This window comes from Cyprinus carpio, chromosome A20 (assembly GCF_018340385.1).
Source record: "Cyprinus carpio isolate SPL01 chromosome A20, ASM1834038v1, whole genome shotgun sequence".
In the NCBI taxonomy this organism is placed as follows: domain Eukaryota; kingdom Metazoa; phylum Chordata; class Actinopteri; order Cypriniformes; family Cyprinidae; genus Cyprinus; species Cyprinus carpio.
This window is the reverse complement of record NC_056591.1, coordinates 17508538-17531179: the sequence shown is the minus strand read 5'-3', so window position 1 is coordinate 17531179 and position 22642 is coordinate 17508538. Positions and strand designations below refer to the sequence as shown.

Below are 22642 nucleotides of genomic sequence, written 5' to 3'. Positions count from 1 at the left end.
TCTTTTAAGGCAGAATAAAGGTCTACTACCACTCTAAAGCTAGGATCATCTCTTAAAAATATATTTTAGTGGAAGCAAACAGAGATGCTTTCATTTTGCAAACCACATCATACATGTGTGTATTTGATCTGTTTTATTGGAAAATTCTCATAAACAAAACAATGGCACAGCAGTATACAAATCTGGAAACATGCATTGTAGGCAGCACGTTCTCTTTGTTTCTGTGTACCGCCATTACACAGTAAAAACAGGCTTGTCTACAGCTAAGTGGGACACACGGCACGCGATCAACCACCACGTATAAAGGAGGTTCCCAAATAAGTGCATCCTGCGCAGTGAGCTGCTGTACATGTTCTTCAGCATTAAAAGCAACACAAATAGGCAGTAACGATAACACAGGGAAGCCAATGTGTGTGATATAGTGCTTGCATAATTGTGATATAGTTATTTGGTTCGTTTCGTTGGATATAATAATTGAAGTTAGTGGTGCTCAGAGACAAAACTACCATAAATAACTGTTAACCACAATGATATACACAAGAACGTTTCTGATCTGACTTTAAGTGGTAATATTAACATTATGGATTTATAAATCAGAGCAAAAAGAGAGAACGTTGTAAAGAACGTTTTCAATAACTTCGTAAATGTTTTGGACCCCCTATGGTTCATGCTAAGATTGTGTTCCAGTTAAGAATGATTCAAACATTTCTTATTGCTTGTGGGCCATGTTTTTGTGTTTTGTGCGTGTAGAGTCCAGACCATTTCAGGCTTGTCTAATTTTGGAAGGGGTGTAGTTTTTATCCACCGACTCCTCCTGTAGGAAGATGTGCAGGCAGCGCTCATTTTGGGCCAATGGATGACCAGCCACTCTGGAAAAATCAGACCAAAAAAAAAGGATATTAGCCACCATAAAAATATTATGCAAGTATACACACTTTAAAGTGAGTGCACGAGAGAGATAGAGAGAGGGGAGGCGGAATCAACTTTGCCCCCAATCAAGATACAACTCTTAGACATTATTAGGAGGCTCTGACATTTTGCAGCATTCTTCTTCAGATCATAAATCATCCAGCTTGAATTTCAGAGTGATAATATCGAAATTTAATTACGCATATCTTTAAAAACAGTAGAATGAGCCATCATGCTAATTAAACTCATTATTTTACCATTCAATCTATTCCAGCTTCCACAGGAATAAAAAAGGACCCTCACACCTCTAAAATTATACGATGCTCACGATGTTACAAGTCAAGATGATGGAGGATCATTTTCAGATTTGGGACAGGCAAACGTACATATCTACTCACACATAATCTAGATGTATGATGGGAATGTGCCCCCCTTCTCCAGATGCTATAAGTAGCAAACAATGACATTTAATTCAGGAATTTTTGGTAAAAGAAAAAAATCCCATCTTAATTACCTCCATATCCTTTCTTTCTTCAAACCTAATTTACAGCTGTTCGTCTCATATTAAAATTCAAACAGGTAGAGCTAGCGCATTTGCACATGAAACAAAGATAATGGCAAAGTCTGCAATCACAGCAAATAATTACAATCGAACTGTAACTTTTATTGTCTCAGTCGGCGGGGGAACGGCACCTCGGATCAAAAATAAGCAGGAGTGCACACAACATCTTGTAGGGAAAAAGGTATGCACGCCTGTAATTTCACTCGCAATTATCATAAATTACACATCAAAAATAAAACAAATGTAAAAAGTAAAGCTGGTGCACTTGCGGCCTCTCATCAGTTTCGATCATTCTGTAGGTAATTATGAGAGAAGGAAAAAAGTGTGAGGGAAGACATCAGATGACACAAAGGCTGGCAAGTGTCTGTTTTTCTCTTTTACAGAAGTACCTTAACCTAAAAACTCAAAATTAACAGAAAGAGGAAAAACTATTGTATTTCATCATCGTGATAACCGCTTCAGTGTTCTTTATGAAAACAGTTCAGATGTGCCGAGGCTAAAAGAAGTTAAGAGGAAGGACACGCAGTAGAGGACAATGTAAATCTTGTCATATCAACACTTAAAAATAAAATAGCAAGGAAAAATGTCTTTTTTCAGTAACTAACATTTCCACAATGCATCATGGGTACATATAGTTTCCTCCATTAGTTCACCATCTTTGCGGTGTACCCTCATGTTTTTTTCATTGAAATATTTACAAATAAATACAAATAACTGTTTTTGTTCTTTTTTGTATTATTAACATCACTAAACTATTTTGTTTCTCAAATGTGAAACTTTTGAATAAAAAAAAAAAAAATATAGATATATTTTTCTTTCTGCATGGCCAGTTTTCTTTCATGGCTTACACTTTATTCCTAATCACTCAGATAACATTAAAAATGTCCAGCATGAACAGGAACATAGTTACATTTCACTCGTAAGAATTTGCAGGGGTGCCAATAATTGTGGCACACCATTTGAAAAATGTTAATTTTTTTTTTAAAGTCATGATGATCGACTGCCAAGCAATGCATGAACTGATAAAATGTACACCTGGAATGCTGTGCAAAATGAGTTTAGATAAAATAATCTGCACAAAATATACTTCATTTGGAAGGGATACCTGTTAATTGTTACATGTGGAATTTGGTCCTCATTTGTGAATGTGTCCTCATGTGTTTCTGGTGAACAGAAATGCAAGGTCTGAAGGAACTTGTAGCTTACTTGTTGAGGAAATGTTCTAGGCCTTGCCGCCGTTCTTCGATAAAAGAGTCATCAAATATACCATCATCCCCACGGAATGGGAGCTGCCTGATCAAAGCCTTTCCAGGAAGAGGAGGAACTACCACCTATTTGGAATACAAAAACTTCATTCAAGTTACATCCACCTCAGAACGCAATCATAGGTCTCTTACAATCACTTCAAACATGATTACATCAACTACAGAATAATTTCCAATCCAATGATTGAAAAAGCTTTGCTCTTAAATGTTTCTAGTTGAAATGGACCCTTACAACAACACAGAAGGATGATAAAATCCCTCACCCTGAACATTTGTGCATCATGTTCCAACCAAATCAACACTATTATTTTATTCATAATCTAACCAATCCTTCACCTTGCTTTCTCTCTCCAGCTCTCCTCTCAACCATTCAAAGTCGCTGTATCTCCTCCGGACACGCGACTCCTTCAGCTTGAAGATGGGGAGGTTTGTCTGGGGAGAACAAGAATGAACAAACAACATCTGAAACAGCATGTCCATCTCAGACTAAGGAAAAACTTTTAAAACAGACCCACATTTTTAAATAAAAGTAGTTTGAAAACCATGTTAAGACTGACGGTGTAGCTGAACTGCATCATTATTTCAATAACACCAAGTTCAGTATAAGAGACTAGAGTAAAGCATTAAATAAATAGGTAGAGTCCATAAAAAGGCCCACTGAGACACTAAAACAGAGTCAATGGAAAAGCAGGTGTTTATGAAATAAAAGAACAGCCTGATGACAGCATTCAAGGAGAAGATGAAGAGGCAAAAGGCAGCGTAAGTAACAAACACACAGACGGGAATAAAAGTCCAGATCAATACTCCTACACAGGCTGATTTGCTCGACGCAGACTCAAAAGATGAATACACGGTGGAAGAGACAGTAAGTTAAATGAATAAATGAATGTGTGCTTTGGGGACAAAGTCTCATGTGGGCCCTAATTGGACAAGAAGAGTTTTCTTTTTCCGTTGATCATTCTCTCCCCCCATCTCTTCGGCTGCTCCAAATCAGGTTTTTAGCCTCGAGAGGGTCCCTTCAGAAAGTGTAGATCCCTCTTCACAATGAGGAAAACTTATGAAATACCCACCACTTCAGATTCCCACCATCTCTATTTTTCAAGTCTTTATCCAACTCTGCTTGTTTCCCCTGTCTATCAATCTAACCCAAATCTACGTCTCGTTAAATAAGGACTCATTTAAGATGTGCTGATTAATGTTATACTTTTCATGGTATTAGAAGACCAATAATGAAGAAGTCAGCAACATAAAACGAGTAGTATTCAGCTAGTCATTTGATCTCAAAATGACCACCCCCACAAGATGACCCAGTCCATATAGAATAAAACATTTTTTTTTAGACAAGTGATACGGCGGAAGTCTTATGAGTAAATAATTACTGTGCAAGTCAATGGCTACTAGCAAACTTAAAAACTGAGCTAAAATAAATAAATAAATAAATCTTACTGACCCCAAACTTTGTAACCATAAACTCATAAATTACAAATTCATAAAATCATCAAAACCTAATCAAAAAATCATCAAAAAGGATAATAATTCACCCAAAAATGTATATATTATATAAAAATTATATATATATATATATTTATATATATATATATATATATATATATATATATATACATACACACACACATATATATACCTATACATATATACACAAAAATACATACACACACACATACATACATACATATACATACATACATACACACACATACATACACATACATACATATATACACACTTATACACACTTATACACACATACATATACATATAGATATACATATACATATATATATATACACATATATATATACATATATATATATACATATATATATACGTATATATATATATATATATAAATATATATATATATATTAAGCAATTCAAATGTTTTCAACATTAATAACAGTCTGAAACATTTCTTGAACCTCAAATCAGCATATTAGAATGATTTCTGAAGGATCATGTGACCCTAAAGACTGGAGTGATGACTGCTGAAAATTAAGCAGTTTGAATGTAAATGTCCAAATACTAAATTTTTACCATTTCTGAAGAAAATGTGAAAGTTGCCTATTCAAAACTCACCACCATGATGACAGGTCTGGTTTTGTAGTTAGTTGTCAGGGTATTGCTTTGCAGTTGCTAAGGTGTTCTGGGTGGCTGCTTACTGACCAAAGCTAAAAAAAAAACATAACTCCTGTCCCTATTTCAATGTGAGTCAATAGGAATCGTTTGTCCGTTTCATCACTTGGTAGCCGAAAATTCTGTCTGACCAATTAGAAAAGTAACATTACACAACAAGCAGCATGATTGACGCAACAATTAATTACCTAGTGCCAACTTAACAGGAATAGTTACATTACTACTTAGGGTTAGGGGTTTGTTCAAATCCCTTACCTTAAGTATGCGCAACAGTAATAGTGATGCTTGCAAGCACCCCTAATTACACTTCAACAAAAATGCTGTGATGGGAGCAATGTTGTATGTGTGTGTGTGTGTGTGCGCACGCATGTGTAAAGAGAAAGGAGGGGTATGTCACACTGTAAACAGCTGCAGATGTAAACTCTGAAGAGTTTGACTGTCCTCCCCTCACTGCTAATGATCTCAATCAAACCTGAGACAAGCAAACAAAACAGCCCAACAAAGGGCCTGATTACCGTGGCAACCAAAGTTAACCACACAGACAGAAGCCCTTACACATCAAACACTCAATGAGCAGATGAAAACAGCCCAATTCATTAAGACAGCAGCCTTGCACTGCGGCTAAGACGGGGCTTTTCAAGAGGTCCATCAATACCTGTGCGCATACTGGTGAGTGGGGAACGATATGACATGATTAAATCGCAGGTAATGAGACTCAGTGTTACACGATCAAATGCTTAGAGACTCTCTGATGGCCAGCTATGCTCTCTTGGGTGGTTTTTATGTTAATTCCATAAACATGGTAGGATATTTAATGATGTCTGTTTTTTAATTCTCTCTAGACGCCAACTAACAGGACCTGCTACAAACCAAGCTTTCTTGTCATGAAGCATATCACTGTGATAAAACCAAGAGTGACGGAACGTTAATAATGTTAATCAGAGTTTTTGGCAGTTGCACTGTGTGTGTATATATATATATATATATATCAAAAAAAAAAAAAAAAAACCTGTAAAAAAATTTGATATATTCTGGCAGCTGGGGCATCAAAAAAAAAAAAAAAAGGTTAAATAATGGAAACCAGAAACAGGAAAACTGAAAATAATTGAATGGTAATTTTCCGAAGTTAAAAAAATTGAAATATTCTGGAAGCTGAGGTGCCAGAAAAATAATTGTGAAATAACGGAAAGTAACCACCTCGTAAATATACAGTAAATTTTCAGTAATTAAAATACAGTTTGTTTCTGTAGTTTTAATATCAAAATATTAAAAGGTTATATTAAAAAGGCCATACTGCTTTTCCATCACATTTATTACTTAACATTGAAATATTACATTTTTGTGCACAATTTTTACAGAATGAGCATTAAATATTGTATCACAAATGTGTCGTCATTATAGCAGAATGCATATTGAGGAATTTCACATTTCCAAAAACAGTATTATTATTTATTTGTTACTTTCATACCATAAACATTTTATCACATAGATTAAATGTACAATTTAAACATTTCTGAGAATCACAATTTATCAACAACAGAGCATGTGTCAAGGGCCTGAAAGTCCATCTCCTGATTTAATTATCTATTCAGGTTCAACCTGAACACATGGAAATGTAAAGCGTATAACACAGAATTTAAAAGCTCACAACACAGACATCATATGGCTTTGACGATCAAGGTATCTGGTCACATCACTGAATACTTCAGGTGTAACGGTACACAAACATGACGGTTCGGTACGTACCTTGGTTTTGATGTCACAGTGGTACAGTTTCGGTACAGCAGCGGGAAAATCTATTTTTTTTATTTAATTTTTTATTAAACAGTGGTTTACTGAACAAATTGCTCTTTCCTTGAACAAACTCAGTTATAATTAAAATTTTCTCAGGGACAGAAATCTACTTCGGCATATACTCTAAACTATAATGAGACATTTTACATTAGGCCTACTATAAGGTTACAGTTAACAACAGAGCCCAAACTTAAATTTAATTACTATTTATTTTTTTAATATAACAAGCAACGTTCAACTTAAAAAAAAAAATGTATGCAATCATGTAAAATGCATATAATGTAGTTTTTAAATTAACTTCTAAATAATAAAAAATCTACTTGTTGTTAAAATATATTCATTTGCACAGTGCCTCTCATAACTCGTTTCATAACAGATTTATTTAAACATTAAATAATTAAGACATCACTAACAGGTAAAGTAAAATATAATGAGTATATAGTCTAATACTTCGCAAAATGCTCTTCTCTAGACTTCATTTATAGCGCACTAATGAGCTATGGACACTGATGACTTGCCTGAAGTAAATGAAATGCTACGTGACATTTTGTTTACAAGTTGTTTTATTGCCGTCTTTCCGAGGTTGAAACACTGATTGAGTGATTACGAGGCATGAGATGTTAATTCATGTTTATTTCGCGTTAAAACTAGTAGTAAAGAGGAAGGAATGATCGTGCTGCCATTTGAACTGAGGCGTTTAAATGCGATCTGTCGCGCTACATCAAAGAGCGTCAAAATGGCATTTATTACTAAAAAAAAAAAAAAAAAAAGAACGTAATTTGAAAGATGAGACTTTGTTTCTTATCAAAAGTAACAATATATAAAACTGGATGTTTCCAATGAAGTTCCACTCATGCAGTGGTTAAAACAATGTATTTGAAAGACCCAAAATTTTCTGGTACAAATACGTGTACCGTTACACTCCTGCTGAATACACATAACACTGAACATCGAAGGCATTTGAATGACAGTTGATCTTCAATGGCAACAAATTCCTGTTGAATCCAAATAAAAAATAAGTTCAAAGTCAAATGCACAAACAATTTATCTGATTTAATCTTACTTTTTAGGTGACCACATTTAAAGATATTCAGTCAAGGCCCATTCACACCAAGGAAAATAACTATAACCATAATGTTTTTATTACCACAGCTATGGTGACTATATTTACTGAACAATAAAAACATTGACAGCTAATCAGAAATAAAGAGGTCAAGCATTTAAAGCAGCAGATTATTTAACAGCAGCAACCGCTTAAATAAACAGAATGTTATCATCCGTTTTCATGGATGCTAATATATTTATTATTATTCATTGTTCTTGGAGTTAAATAGTGGGGCTTCAGGACAGGTTAGATAAGCTCTGTGTTAATGTATAGGAATACACTTACCCCTAACATAGATCTGGGACAGGATCCTGGAGTTTCTTCAGACAGCATCATTCTCCTTGCTCATCGAGAACCAGAGGTGCAGCTCCACTTTGAATTTGTGTTTGAGGAAATGGTACCATGACTGTAAACATAGAGGGTAAAATTAAATCAGATCAAAAGGAAAACCTCCAATTCTAAAAATGTACATAAACAGAAATGACCAACTTCTGATCATTAGAACTTCTGAGATATCTTACACTTGTAAGGTCTTTTCACATAATGTAATGTCTGAAAAGTAACTTACATAGCCATTTCCTTCCATATTCATAAGGAATGGAATATTTCACAAGAAGAAAAACCTGCACATATTCTGAATTGGTAGGGTACCTGAAAGATACAATTAAAACAGTTTGCCATAAATAACCAAGATGTAAACAACATTTAATTAGTTTTTATCACTTATTAGTACCATAAATACTTCAAATGTACACAAGTGAAGCAAGGGTGAACGAATTACAAATAAGTTCACGTAACTGACTTACACATGTTCTATTCTTGGAGGATTTCTGACGTGTGTTTATCGAAGTCTGGTCTGAGGAATTCTGGGAAAGAGGGAATGAAAAAACCAACATGCAGTGAATTCAACTTGAATTAATATAATTATCAATGTACCTATAGACATATACTTAAAGTTATACTTACATTTCTTTTGTTAAAGGCTACAGATGGCATTCTGTTGGTACTGGTTTGAGAGTAACCACCTCCATCTCACTAAATTTGTTGAACTGCGTCAGTTTTGTCTTGTTCTCATTATCCCCATCCACCTCATTATATGAATGAAACAAAAGACAGTAGGAGACTAAATTTCAGCAACACAAATTAACTGTCTCCTTTAATAAAAATGCATATAAAATAATTCCATTCCAAAACGCATTAAACACATTAAAAGTGTGAGATGCATTAAAAACACAAACCTCATGTAAGCGTGAAGCACCTCTCACATATACAGTCCAATTAGTTTGAAAAATCAGAGAAACTGAATTAAGAAGTCAGTAGGTCTCAGTGGAGACTCAAGTAGTCGATATCAGGGCCACATAGAACGCGCTGTTATAATTGTTTTTCTATGTAAACATTTGATACACAGACATCTTTGACCATCTTTGCAACCAAGAACTGTGCAGTTTTAAGACTTAAAAGTCAAATTTATCATTTAAACAGCAACATAAAAATACCAAGGCTATTTTAACTTCATTTAAAGGTGCCATATGTAGAATAAAAAAAACAACAACTTGTTATTAGCAACACTGGTGGCCGCTAAGTGAACTGCAATTCACAATGCATGTGCGAGTTACAAAAATCAGGCTGTGAACATACTGTTCTGATAACAAAATTTGCATCATGTGCACTGAACACATACCATAGTGTATGGATAACAAATGAATAATCTAACTATAAATAAACAATGTATAATGTAATGTAACATTAAATACAGGCATGCACTCACCAGAAAGGGACATTTCATCAGGCTGTGTAGTGCATTAATTTAGAGGTGATTAAAATGACTGGAACTACAAGTACATTCAACTGTTTGAATGCACACCAACCAATCAGAATCGAGTATAAGCTAAAATGTAGAACTTGAATATCATTTGACACACCGACACCGCATTAAATCATCTGTTAAATTAGCTGACTAACTGAACTGTAGTACATAGGCCTCCCAATTAATCTGGTCTAAGAAGTCTGAAATTTTCACTCATTTAAACAGTATTTTATGCTTTTAGACAAAGCCTACATTGAAAAATTCAGACTTCACATCTTATGCCTGGGATTAATTATAAATTGACGCTATAAGGATTGTTTGATGAGGAAATTCCCTCATGTGGAAAAATGGCACTGGTAACACTTTATTTTAGGGTCTCTTATCTAGCTGCTTAGTAGCATGCATATTACTAGAATATTAGCCATTTACTAGTACTAATTAAGCACATATTAATGCCTTGTTCTACATGACCTTATTCTACATCCCTAATCCTACCCAATACCGAAATTTAACAACTACCTTACTAACTATTAATAACCAGCAAATTGCGATTTTTTTTTTCGTAGTTAATAGTGAATAAGTGTTCCCTATTCTAAAGTGTTACCATGGAGCGGTAGCTTATTCAACAAAATGCAACAGCAAACAAAATCGGGAACACGACTTCACTAGTGTCAAGCAACAAACATTACACCACCTTCAACTAAAAAAAGACCTCAAATGTAAAAATCAAATTAAACTATTAACAGTCCGCATCCAAGTTTAAAAACACACAATCAAGATTAAGCGTAATAATTGCTGTGTCTCATTTCGAAGGCTACGCCCTCCGGAGGTTGCATTCAAAGGCTGTACACGTCATCGAGGCGGTCTCGTTTCAGAAAAGCAAATACTCTGAATGCGACCTTCGATTGTGTCCTCCTTTCACAGGAATTCGGAGGATGCATGAGGTGTATCCTTTACTGCTACAGATAACCCACAATTCTTTGCACCGCCGTAAACAACAGTGCTTTGCTAGCAAGGTGAGAAATTGTTAATTTGTTTAACCCTCTGGAATTGTACATTTTGGGGTCACTTTCCTATTGTTTACTATAGAAATTGAACGGAGACAATAATCTTGTAATAATTTTTATGATAAATTGATTTCTACAATTAGTTTTATGAAATTTATTTTCAATATTTTAATCTTCATTTAACTAGCGTGAGCGCACAACAACGCTATAAATGTGTTAGCATAGCAACGTGATACTTCCTGTTTCCTTTTCCGCCCATCCTACGAAGGCCTCCTCATTTAATTCTGGGTTGAGGACACTCTGTATACGCATCCTTCAAAGGATGTGACCTACAGAGGATACAGCCTTCGAGATGAGACACAGCTGATGACTCTAAACAATGACGCTTAAAACAAAGTTCCAAATGCCATTAGGCATTGTTCAGAAAATATGCATTTTACCTGTTTATTTTTGATCCAAATACAACGGTTGCTGACAGTCGAGTGATTCCCACCACGCTGCTGCTCCACTGTGTGCTTAGAGGAGAGGTATCCTTCTGCCCGGTGCGATTTCCTCTAGTTTGTATATTTAAAATCTTTATAGTTATCATAAATGTCCATTTATTTCAACAAAGAATGTAGAGTGACATTATATTGTGATAACGATATTAAAAGTAGTCATTTGTAAGGAAGGATATAATTCATATGGAACCAGATATCAAAGTTGTCTGGGTTGCACTGTTGTTGTTTTGTGTGTTTGTTTGTTTTTTGGTATTCCTGTAAAAAGACTACTTAATTTTAAAATGACTATAAACGGTCATCTATTAAATGAGCTCAGTCAAAGCGGCATTACGTCATGAAAGTGTGGACTCAGAGGAAGACCGCGAGGGTTTAGGGTGCAACTTGGGACAGAGAAATGGGCATGGCAAAAGGTGGTGTACCCTAATCTTTAACCCACACTCCAGCAGCGTGCGACTGCGAGAAAACAACATTTTGATGATCGCTTGACTTCTATTTGGTTGCCTTCAGTAGACCCGACACAGTGTAACCTCAATGGTTCAAAATCCATTGAATCAAATTAAAAAGTTTTTTTTTTAAGAAAATGCCAGATTGTGTCACTAGATAAGACCCTATTCCTTGGTTGCAATTGCAATTATCAAAGAAGATACAATGATGAATTTTAAGTCAATAAATTATTCTTTTTTTAAGAAATTAAATATATTTAAAAGATCAGCATTGATGCATTAAATTGATCAAAAGTGACAGTAAAGACATTTTAAATGTTGCAAAAGATTCACATTAAAAAATTATATGATAAGTAAGGCATGTCAACATGTGTTTTTCCATTACTTCAACTTAATCAAAACAGTTGAACCAATTTCAACTTTGTTTTTAAAGTTAAGATATTCAAATTGATGTTTTACGTAACATTAATAAAATTTAAGTTGAAATGACTTAATGACTAAATTAAATTTTTGTTTATTAAAAAAAATAAACAGGACTATATTGTCATGACATTTTCTCCCTGGCTCAGTTTGGACTGCAAAATGGACTTAAATTAGTTAATAAAAAGTAGCATGTGTGCAAACTGCCCTTTCACTGGTCAGAATTATGTCTATTAACCAGAGGAAAAGGCATGTTTTGATAAGAAATTACAGTGCCATGTTGACCCAGAGGTTCTGTCTTCAAGATTCAACAGGTATGCTCAATGTTATCAGCACATTCATCTCATCCAAACAAACTAGATTCAAAAACACCCCAAAAATGTCAAAAATAAAACAAAACAACCTGGAATGAATGGGACAGAGTGACTGAGTAAGAAAAAGTCGGAGAGAGACAGAGAGAAATACAGACCAAGTCCGTTAAATGCACAACACCCAAAAATAGCCAATTGTGTGAAAGCTGCACTAAAAGCGCTCTTTCTTTTAGTCACTCTTCTGCACTGTTAAAAGCTTCCACATGGCTTATGCCGATATGAGGAGATGGCAGAATCCAGGTCTCTCTCCTCTTTTTCAGATGCATGTGTGTGCTGGGGACAATGGTGTATCCTCATTAGGAGGAGAGAGAGGGCAGTGAAAAAACAGCCGAGAGAGGTCACCTCACCCTGCGTAAGGGCTCTGCAGTGGCTATGCATTAGCTTTTAGCGAGTCGGATCAAGTCAAGTTTAAGAGCGAGCATTTCATCTCTCCGCCCTGATCTCTCTTTTTCAAAATAAAAGTAGCAAAAATGGAAGCACAATGCCATCTCATTGCATCATAGCTCCAAAGAGAAGAGGACAGAGGGACAATGAGAGCACTCACGTCCCACCATCATCCCCCTCTGTGTTTTACACACAAGTCGCTCTCTCTCTCTCTCTCTCACATGCACGCAAAACACACCCGCCCAACACCCTCACTCTAGCAAAAAGCTGCCCCCGTCTTTGTTCCCATAGCATCAACTCCCACTTTTGATACTGTCATCTCAAGTAGGATATGGTAGCCTTGATACAATATGCTGCCCATTACCATTAAAATAGTTGTCGGGGAGGATGCTGCAGACTTTGGATTACACTTGACTGGGATTGACAACCAGGCAAGCAAGCAAGCCATTTTTAGTAATGGCAGAAAGGGAGAGCGAGAGAGAGGGCTTTTTGGAAATTGGAAAAGAGAATGAAAGGGGGATGACAAGGAGGAGGAGGTGAAGAGGGGAGAAAGGGAGTGAAAGATGGGTAGGGAAAGAGAGTGTTGTATACAAAAACGCAGAAGGGGGGCTGAGGATTCTCCTGTCTGTAAACAACATTGAATCCCAAAGTCCTCCATCTGGTGGTTTTCATGCAGAGTCAGTGGTCTCATGTCACTCAACTTTAGCACTGTAAACAAGGTGGCCACAAACAAAGAGTTAAAGTCATGGTGAGACTGTCACAATCTGATATGAAGTTATATGAATAAAAGCCAACAAACAGAACTTCTACCACAGTAAGTCATTACCAGAGAGTCCATGCGTATGATGTGCTGTCATGTGAATATGAGCTCAAACTGTCTGACAAACCCAAAAAAACTGACCTATTTCAAGACCAAGTGAATATGTCACTTTTGCAAATTTGCATAAACCATAAAGTGAAAGATTAGAGGCAATGTAGTCCATGTTCAGCTGCTTAAAGTACTAAAGAGACTTTTTTTCAAATTATGATACAAAGCAACTGTTCTCTATTTGACCTGTCCTATCTCATGAGCAAAAAGAAGTATGACAAATTCAAATATCAGGCAGAAACAGAAAAGCTACACTACCTTTTAAATGTTTGGGGTCTGTAAGATTTTTTTTAATGTTTTTGAAAGAAGTGTCTTTTGCATACCAAGGCTGCATTTATTTGATCAAGAATGCAATAAAACAGTATTATTGTGGAATATTATTACAATTTAAAACAACTGTCTTCTATCTGAATATATTTTAAAACAGAATTTATTCCTGTGAAAAATAAATTATTCCTGTGAAAAATAAATTGTGGAAAGCTGAATTTTAAATTACTGGAGTAAGTTGCAGGTTTGATTTTAACATGCTGATTTGGTGCTCAAAAACATTTTGTATTATTATCAATGTTAAAAACAGCTTTGCTGATTAATATGTTTGTGAAAACAGTGCTTAATTTTAGAATTATTTAATGAAAAGAAAGTTCAAAAGACCCTGAATGAATGAACGAACAAATGAACAAAATGTATTCTTTTGAACAGAACTATATAACTGCTTTGTGTTATTGCATTAAAATCTCCTGAAGGAACAATTCTCCCAAAAATTTAAATTGTCATCATTTACGCACTCTAATGTCATTTCAATCCTGACTAACTTTCTTTCTTTAACACAAAAGGACAGATTCTGAAGAATTGTATTGGTTGCACTTTCCAGCTATAAGAATGGCAATGGAGGCTTTAAAGAGGATGCAAAAACACAATGAAAGTATCGTGAATGTTGTGCATCCAACTTGTGTGGTACATTTTTATGTCTTCTAAAGTTATATGACAGCATTATAGGAACAAACAAAATTTAGGTTAGCTTTTGTCAGTCAGTTCACAAACAAATCATTCAGTTTTGGTTTTGTGAACTGAATCGATTGTCTAAGGACAAAGATTGTACTCACACACAACAAGATATGTCCATAATTTGGACACTGCTCACATGAACATGCCATGCTCCGGATTCATTATGTTGAAAATATTCACTTTTTGCATTCTGTCAGTTTGATAATCAGATTGGAATGACATGAGGGTAAATAAATTCTACCTTTAAGTTTAACTTAAAACAAGACACCAGAACTTTAAGAATCTGTCACTATTCAAAGTGAGGAAGAGATATGCCCGTCCCGAGATGAGACCATGAGGAGCAGGTGATGGGGGATGGGCATGTTTTGTGCCATCCAGTGGGGGGTGGGTTTGGCAGGGGGTTAAGACGAGGTCTGCACCCCCACAGTCATTCACACGTTCCACTTTAAAAGAAGGGATTAAGAAGCTTCTCGCTCCCTATCCAAGTCACACAAATATGGCTTGGCTTCTTTCTCTCACTTACCATGCCAGGATCATCTATTGGATGTGGGATATGACGATGGAAAGGATAATGGTTGGCCACCAAGCGAAAGAGAGAAAGCGTGCATTGATGGTGCGGAAGAGCGTCAAAGAAATATGGTGCCCTTGGCATGCAAAAGCATGTAATCAACACAGGCAGTGTTACTATGACAAATACAAACAGAATCTCTTTATCTCCTCTCATTGTTGCGATTGGGCTACTTCAGAAGCAAATCAAAAGTTGACAGCTCCTCTCTTTCTCGCTGTCTTGAGGGCTAGAGCGAGAGCGCGATAGCGTGAGAGGGATATGTGGGGTGTTCCCTTATGCAAAGTAGGGTCACCGCAGACTCAGAGACACACAATAATACTGATTACACGCATATGCTAATTATTATACGCTAATCAAGTACAGTAGCTTTAGATTTGGGCTAATGGCAGGCGGTGGCTCACTCTGTAGGTAGGAGAAAGCTAAAAATACTATAGGAAAGCTGGGAAGACAGTGGCCTATTAGCAGACACAACAACACTTGTCACAACTCATCAGTTGTGGAAAATCACTGCTTAGGACTGTAAGGGGTTTTGACAATGTCTTATCTTCGCCTCCGCCTCCTTTAGGCGAGCACTTTAAATTTAAAAGTATCACATTTCAAAGGAGAATTTAGGCTATTTAGGGAAGAAAAATGAATTAGATGGGAAGAGTTTCAACAACAACACCCGAGTCTGATGAATATAACATCTTTCATCATAACTTCTGAAAGTATGAAGACTTTGAGTATTGTTACAAATGTCAAGAGAAATAAATAAAATAGAACAGAGAATAGAACACAATTGTAGACCAACAAACAATTGAGAACTGTGAAATTTGTTTCCACTACTTTCAGGTAATGTTGCAATTTTAAGCTGCAGGGACAGCAACTGCACAATAGTCAGTGCAATCTTTTGTTTACTAACCTAAATCTTTAACCACTAGGATGACTTCTAACTGGGCCACACACCCACACCAGGGTCAAAGTGTTTGTAATAACTAAATTTATGATTGCGATCTTATGTGGATTTTAATCATATAATGTTGTCGAAATAACTTATTTGTAGCCTTTTATATTAAGCTAATCGCTTAGCATTTCTCATGTAAACATTCTTTATTGTTATGAAAATAATGAATATACTATAATAGGATATTATAGTATACCTCATAGTGTGTTAATTAGCTTCATGTTTCTCTGGGTTTGCTGTGTAAAGAACACAACGTGGAAGTGTAATGGAAGCTCGTCATCGAAAGAGACAGGGAGGGTGAACATGCAATGAGTGACATGTAAGCAGCGAATGAGCTTCTTCTGAGTCGAAACAGCGATCGCGGAAGAAAAAACATTGAGACAGATGATGCTATTTGGCCTGTCAGTCATTTTATCTGTCGAAAGGTTAATTAAATGCTTAACCGTGCACAAACACTCACATATGAAAAGCAGATGGAAGCCACATGTGTCATTTTTGTCTCACTGTTCTAAACTTCCTCTAGAATTCAGAATAATTTGGCCAACAAACCATGAGGGTATGCATTTTGTCAGCACAAATATGGGTAAGCTGACTCATGTCTTAGGAATGGTGTGTGTAAGTGTGGAAAATTGATGCAATAGCCATAATCTGCACAGCGGCTTCAGAAGAATTTGATCATAAAACAACTTAAAGACACAAGCGTAAAACCAATTCCTGTTCGAATAAGGCACATGTGAGAACAAGAAAATTTGAAGTAAATAAAGCATTTTAACTAGCAAACTGAAAGGTCTCACTTGGTAAAGAAGATGTGCACAGTTCTTTAGCTTTAACCAGGTTCATCATTATCGTTATAAGCACTATTATCTTGGCCTTACACAAAGGGGTGTGATCACACAGACCATATGCTTGAGATCTCAGTGGAAATTGCTTGAAACTCGTCTTAAAACTCTCTCATCCCAGTTGTACACATGCCAACTAAACTACATACTCGACTGCACAACATACTTTAGTTGTTCATTACACAGTCAGGCAAGTCAGTGCCAAACGGAAAAATTAAATGTATAGTTCACCAAAACCTAAATAATCTGTCATCACCCTCATTTTGATCCAAACCTGTATTCGTTCCTATTAGTGAACACAGAAGAAAGGAGATGTTAGGCAGAATGTTAGCAACTGCCAGCTTCAGTCACCTTTCAATGAACCTGATTTCCATTCAATGAAAGTGAGTTGTTAGGCACAATGACAGATTCAGTCACATCTCCTTTTGTTTTCCAGTGAAGAAAGAAAGTTATATGGGTTTGATAAACATGAAGGTGTGCTCAAAACCAAGCTGAACAGTAACACTGTCATGGGAATATTTAGCAAGCCATCAAAGATATACCTGGACGCGCAAGTCAACAGAAGTCATGGAATTATTAACTAACGTGAGCCACACTACACTATGATCTATACCATCGGCACTCCTTATAATCGCATTAAGAGTGTGTATTTAAGCATCAGTCTGATCAGATCAGTGTGCCCGAGCGTGTGATGTCTGATCAGGCCAGCATTGAATGCTCACCTTCAGTCTGATCTCATATGTCGTAAACCTGTTCCGACCGACGCCAACCGTCTCGGGGTTGGAAACATCAATCTCTAGAAAGTTACTCGGTGGCCCATACGCATCGTTCAGGTTCTGTGGTTTAGTATACAGCCTTCTCGTATCTGCTATGGCCTCAGCCATGGCTTTCCGTTATAGGTTTGATCAAACAAGCGACTATCGGTTACACTTCCGATCAGCTGAGGAACAGCTGACATGTGACAGACCAACACGGTCACGTGGTACTAACCCTGCGCTTTGATTGCATAGAAGCTGTCATAGCAAGTAGAGTGTACTTTTTTAGTGTAGGGCAGGCTACATTTGTGAAGTCGAAAATGTTATAGGTTATACACATGACTATTTATAACCGTCCGTTGAATAAATCCTAGCGTTTATACAGTCACGTGCCGAAATACTCTGTGATTGGATAAATGTTAGCAAAGCAAGTACAATGCAGTTTTTGGAGAACATCTGTAATGTTCAACTTTTGTACAGTGATACAAAATATAATGTAGAAACTTCAGTTTTCTGTTAAGCTGTAAAAGCGAATTGAATTGAACGGAATATTTGTAGTTTATTCAAGCTCACGTGACAGCATTCTAAGTGCTGTCAAACAACAACAGTGCACTTTTTTGTACATCTGTAATGTTAAATATATATGCTATAAGTTCTCCTATAATGTTATCATATAATTAAAGATTCTTATATAATGTAACTTACATAAACGTGAAAGAACACCATGCAGAAGCAGAGTGACTGATCTACATAATTGGATATCAAGGCGTCAGGCGAACTTTTTATTGTGCTGTATTATTTTACATATAAGAGCTTATTTCTTGAATCTTTCCCAAATTTTAAATATTTTAAGTTTAAATGTCTTCTATTGAACAATCTTTTAAATTGGAAGGTGTTGGGCAGTATGGGTTTTTTGATTAAGCATTTATTATTATTTCATTATCATCTATGCTATGACCATATTTTATTTCAAGATATGGCTACTTGAATGTTTTGCCTAAAATGTATAGTTCACCCAAAAAATTAAATCGTCATCTTTTACTCATGCTAAAATTAATCTCTTTGCCATATACATTTGTTTGTAATCAAGAAAGAAAAAAAAAGTTATGTCACACATAGCTGTTTTTTAGTTCTGTTGTTCTGCATTCATAAAATACAACATCTTCACAAAGTCTTAATGTGAATTATTAAGGTATTATTATCAAGTATTATGTGATATAAGCACTGTAAAAATTCTTTACTAAATAGATGTCAAATAAATTTTTATCAACATATTTTTCTTTCTAAACAGTGTTCAGCATGCATTTTTGCAGGACATACATCTACGTCAGTATTGGGCTGTTCATAATGGACTCATCAGCCTTGTCTGCTCCGGTTCACTACGAGAGGATCCTCAAAAGAGAGCTGCACTTCTTCAGTTAGGACAGTTAAACAGATTGATGAGTGATGACAGACTATACCAACATCCTGATACTTCTCCCTCAACCTAAAGACTGTTTACAGAGTCAACCCACCGCAGAACTGGAGAATAAAGTAAACTCAAATGAAAAAGAAGACAGAGAATTTATGTTTCGTACAGTATGTGCGTAACTGAGCAATGTATTCTGTGAATGTTTACAATGAAGAAAATGCTTAGCAGTTCAACCTTCAGGCAGACCCCAGCGCTTGCACTGTGCCATTGCCTAATTTGCTGTGGGACTGTTATTTGTAGGTCAAAGCAGCTTTAGCCTGTTTGTGTTTGTGGGGGTGGAGAGTGGGAGGAAAGACCAGACCAAGCACTTGCTGGATCACAGCACAGCCCCCTACTGAGTCAGGACATCCCACCTACCCCTCGCCTCAGTAATGAGAGGTCGCTATTGTCTGGGAAAGAGATTCCCAGCTCCACTTTTAATAAGGGGAAATAAACATAAACATGTGATGTGTTCATGTGGTGATTATTTAGGACAAAAAAGGCAAAACACTTTGTGCGTAGGGTGAACTGAAGAGTGCAAGGGATGAATAAATGCATTCATTTAAAAGTTAATCGCTTATAAAGTCATTGTTTATCTTAAGCATTACCAGAGCAAATAACAGTTCATTTGTTAAAGAGAGTGGAAAACAGAGCATTTCTAACTAAGAGTGTTGGCATGTGAACTTTTCCCCTGTGAAAGTGTAGAGCATGACTCCACCTTGTGGATCCGTCCCTGACAGGGCCTGTGTCTCTTCACTGTGTTTGTCCACTCTACTGTGACTGGACCACTGCCACCAGCCACAATAACGAGCTACAGAGAGTTCTGGAAGTCAGTGAGAAGTCACACACTGTCATCCAAGAACGCTGTGCTTCACTGCTCAAACAGCATTCCCCCCACCAGAAAAAAAATCAGAATATGGGAATAAGGATGTCAGCTCTCTGTCTTTCCTGAATAATCAATTGTTTGCAGCCACAGACGGTTCTGGACTGGCTCATCAAACCCCTTGTACTCTTAAAGTTTAATGCAATGCTGACATTGTTTGGCAATTTTAAATCAAGGGACTCATTTAAATTTCCTGAAAAAATTTCTTTCTGAGTGGGTGACAAAAGCAAACCTTCAGGTCTTTTTATGATATTTGCATTTGAGCTATGTAGGATAAAATCTGCTGAATTAAGCAAACAAGCTTTTTAAAGTGAAAGTGAAAAAAGTGACGTGACATACAGCCAAGTATGGTGACCCATACTCAGAATTCATGCTCTGCATTTAACCCATCCAAAGTGCACACACACCGTGAACACACACCCGGAGCAGTGGGCAGCCATTTATGCTGCGGCGCACAGGGAACAGTTGGGGGTCCGTTGCCTTGCTCAAGGGCACCTCAGTCGAGGTATTTCCGGCCCGAGACTCGAACCCACAACCTTGGGGTTAGGAGATAAATTCTCTAACCACTAGACCACAATTTCCCCTAATAAATAGCTTTTTACAGCTTTGAAGAAGATTATTATATTTGTTCTTGTTTTACAGTAGTCCTCAAAGCCACATCCTCCTCATAGTTACTATATCCATGGTAATATTGGTAAGCTTGAGATCATTTTTTAGTTATGGCAACAAAATGATTAGTCATTTTAAACATGTATTGATTTTGGAGGGATTGGACTGGACTTTACATTGGAAAGGCAAATTAATGCCTATTCTGTTTTAATGTTTTATAAACAACAGGCACTGGGAAAACAATACAGATGGACCTTTTTTTTATTAATTTGTGAAAAGCAGAAGAAAAAACAGGGTTCATTTCAATGCATTCATGTTAGATGTACATAGAAGTAAGTTCTAACTAAGCAAAGGTGACCAGTAAGTGTGGACCAAAGGTTAAAGTAAGTGTGGACCACTGATCTATATATATGATTCTATATTATAGATCAGTGGTGTGGACACATCATGAAAGGTCATATACATAACCATTCAAAATTTGTGAGATTTTTAAATGTTTTTGAATGAAGTTTTTTTGTTCTGGGTCCATCCAGGCTGCATTTATTTCACCAAAAATACAGTAGAAATTAGTCTACTATTGGTCACAGTTAAAAAAATATGCATACATTTCAAAAATTGTATTAAAACTAAAAATTAGCTTTTATTTTAGTACATTCTAAAAAGTAATGTATTCCTGTGATGGCAAAGCCGAATTTTCAGCAGCCTTCACTGCAGTCTACAGTGTCACATGATCCTTCAGAATGCATTCTAATATGCTGATTTTATGCTCAAGAAACATTTAATATTCTTATCAATGTTAACAGTTGTGCTGCTTAATTTTTTATTTTTTTATTTTTTGTAGAAACTGTTACATTTTTTCAGGATTATTTGATTAATAAAAAGGATCCACAAACTGAAACAGAGCCTGCCAAAGCAACAGATTGGTAAAATGACAATGTATGACCCCATCTTTCCGGTTGCTATGGAGATTGCAAAGGAAACCTGTCTCCTATTCTTTGATGAGTTTCAGGAGGGCAGGAGTAGGGAAATTGGGAGGGTGAAGAGTTTGTAAAATTGTCTAAAAATTTCTAAGCTGCAATTTAATGCATATTTTCTGTGTGATTGTGTATGAGTGAGGAAAATAATGTGAGCTGCATAAATCCTAAATATAATATTGTAAGTAAGAATCAGCATGCTGATGGTATGTTTATAATAATGTAGTACATCTAACTGGAGTGTAGAATAGCTCTATATAGAGACTTGTTCATTTTGGAGCCATCTAGTGGAGTCAGATACCTTCACACAAAGCTGAATACACATGCTGAGGCCACAGGTAATCGAGATGAGAAAAAAGCTAGAATTAAACAGAAAACTATTCTTCGCAAACCCATAAAGATGTATTAAATGAAATGTCAGGTAAATCTTTGCCATTTTAAACCCAGCCCATTTCTCAGTCGGTAATCAATATTTTCCTTAAAGAATTATATGCATATTAACTATTATCTAGATTTTGTATTCTCTGGGTCAGAATCAGTGTGGTATTTATTGCTTTCTAAAAATGTCTATCTTAATAATATTACACACAGTACTCAACTAACCTGCATGTGTAGACTTCATTTCTGAAAATCAAGAGTTCTCTCACTGCTTAATGATGAAGGACTGCTCTTTTATTAGCTGCTTTTAAATTGAAATGTTTACCTCAGAGCTAAACGCTTTCATATATTTATTTAGTTTAGTTTTTTCATATATTTATTTAGTTATTATTGCCTGAAAGCCTGTCAATCTGCTCGCCAATCGTCGCTAGCGGCAATATGGAAAGCACACAGATTTTGTTTATGATGCATAAATGAGAAGCTGACAGCCCCTTACCAATCAGGAGCCACTGCCACTTAAGCATGCAAATGAGGCATCGAGTTTCAGTCGGCCCCTCTTGCTTCCTTGAGTGAGGGGTAATGGAGAACGACTATGGCGGGTCGCATGTATCCATGCCTCTTAAATGCTAATGAAATTTCTCCATTCTCT

At 36.2% G+C, this 22642-nt stretch overlaps 1 protein-coding gene, 1 long non-coding RNA gene and 1 pseudogene across 2 annotated transcripts; 1 reads left to right on the top strand and 2 right to left on the bottom strand.

Moving 5' to 3' along the window:
* Window positions 1-118: 118 nt before the first annotated feature.
* On the bottom strand, window positions 119-17904 carry LOC109106001 (sorting nexin-3-like). The gene is made up of 4 exons (XM_019119318.2): window positions 17667-17904; window positions 3073-3168; window positions 2678-2802; window positions 119-869 (listed from the first exon to the last, which is right to left on the bottom strand). The coding sequence occupies exons 1-4, from the start codon at window positions 17826-17828 to the stop codon at window positions 764-766; spliced, it is 489 nt and encodes a 162-aa protein (XP_018974863.1). The 5' UTR covers window positions 17829-17904; the 3' UTR covers window positions 119-763.
* On the bottom strand, window positions 6185-17660 carry LOC122148992. Its single transcript, XR_006162768.1, has 6 exons — window positions 11044-17660; window positions 8756-8877; window positions 8596-8655; window positions 8358-8440; window positions 8075-8195; window positions 6185-7679 (listed from the first exon to the last, which is right to left on the bottom strand). It is a non-coding gene; the product is annotated as an uncharacterized LOC122148992 (long non-coding RNA).
* LOC109071453 overlaps window positions 17827-22642 on the top strand; it is a 20618-nt pseudogene continuing 15802 nt past the window's right edge.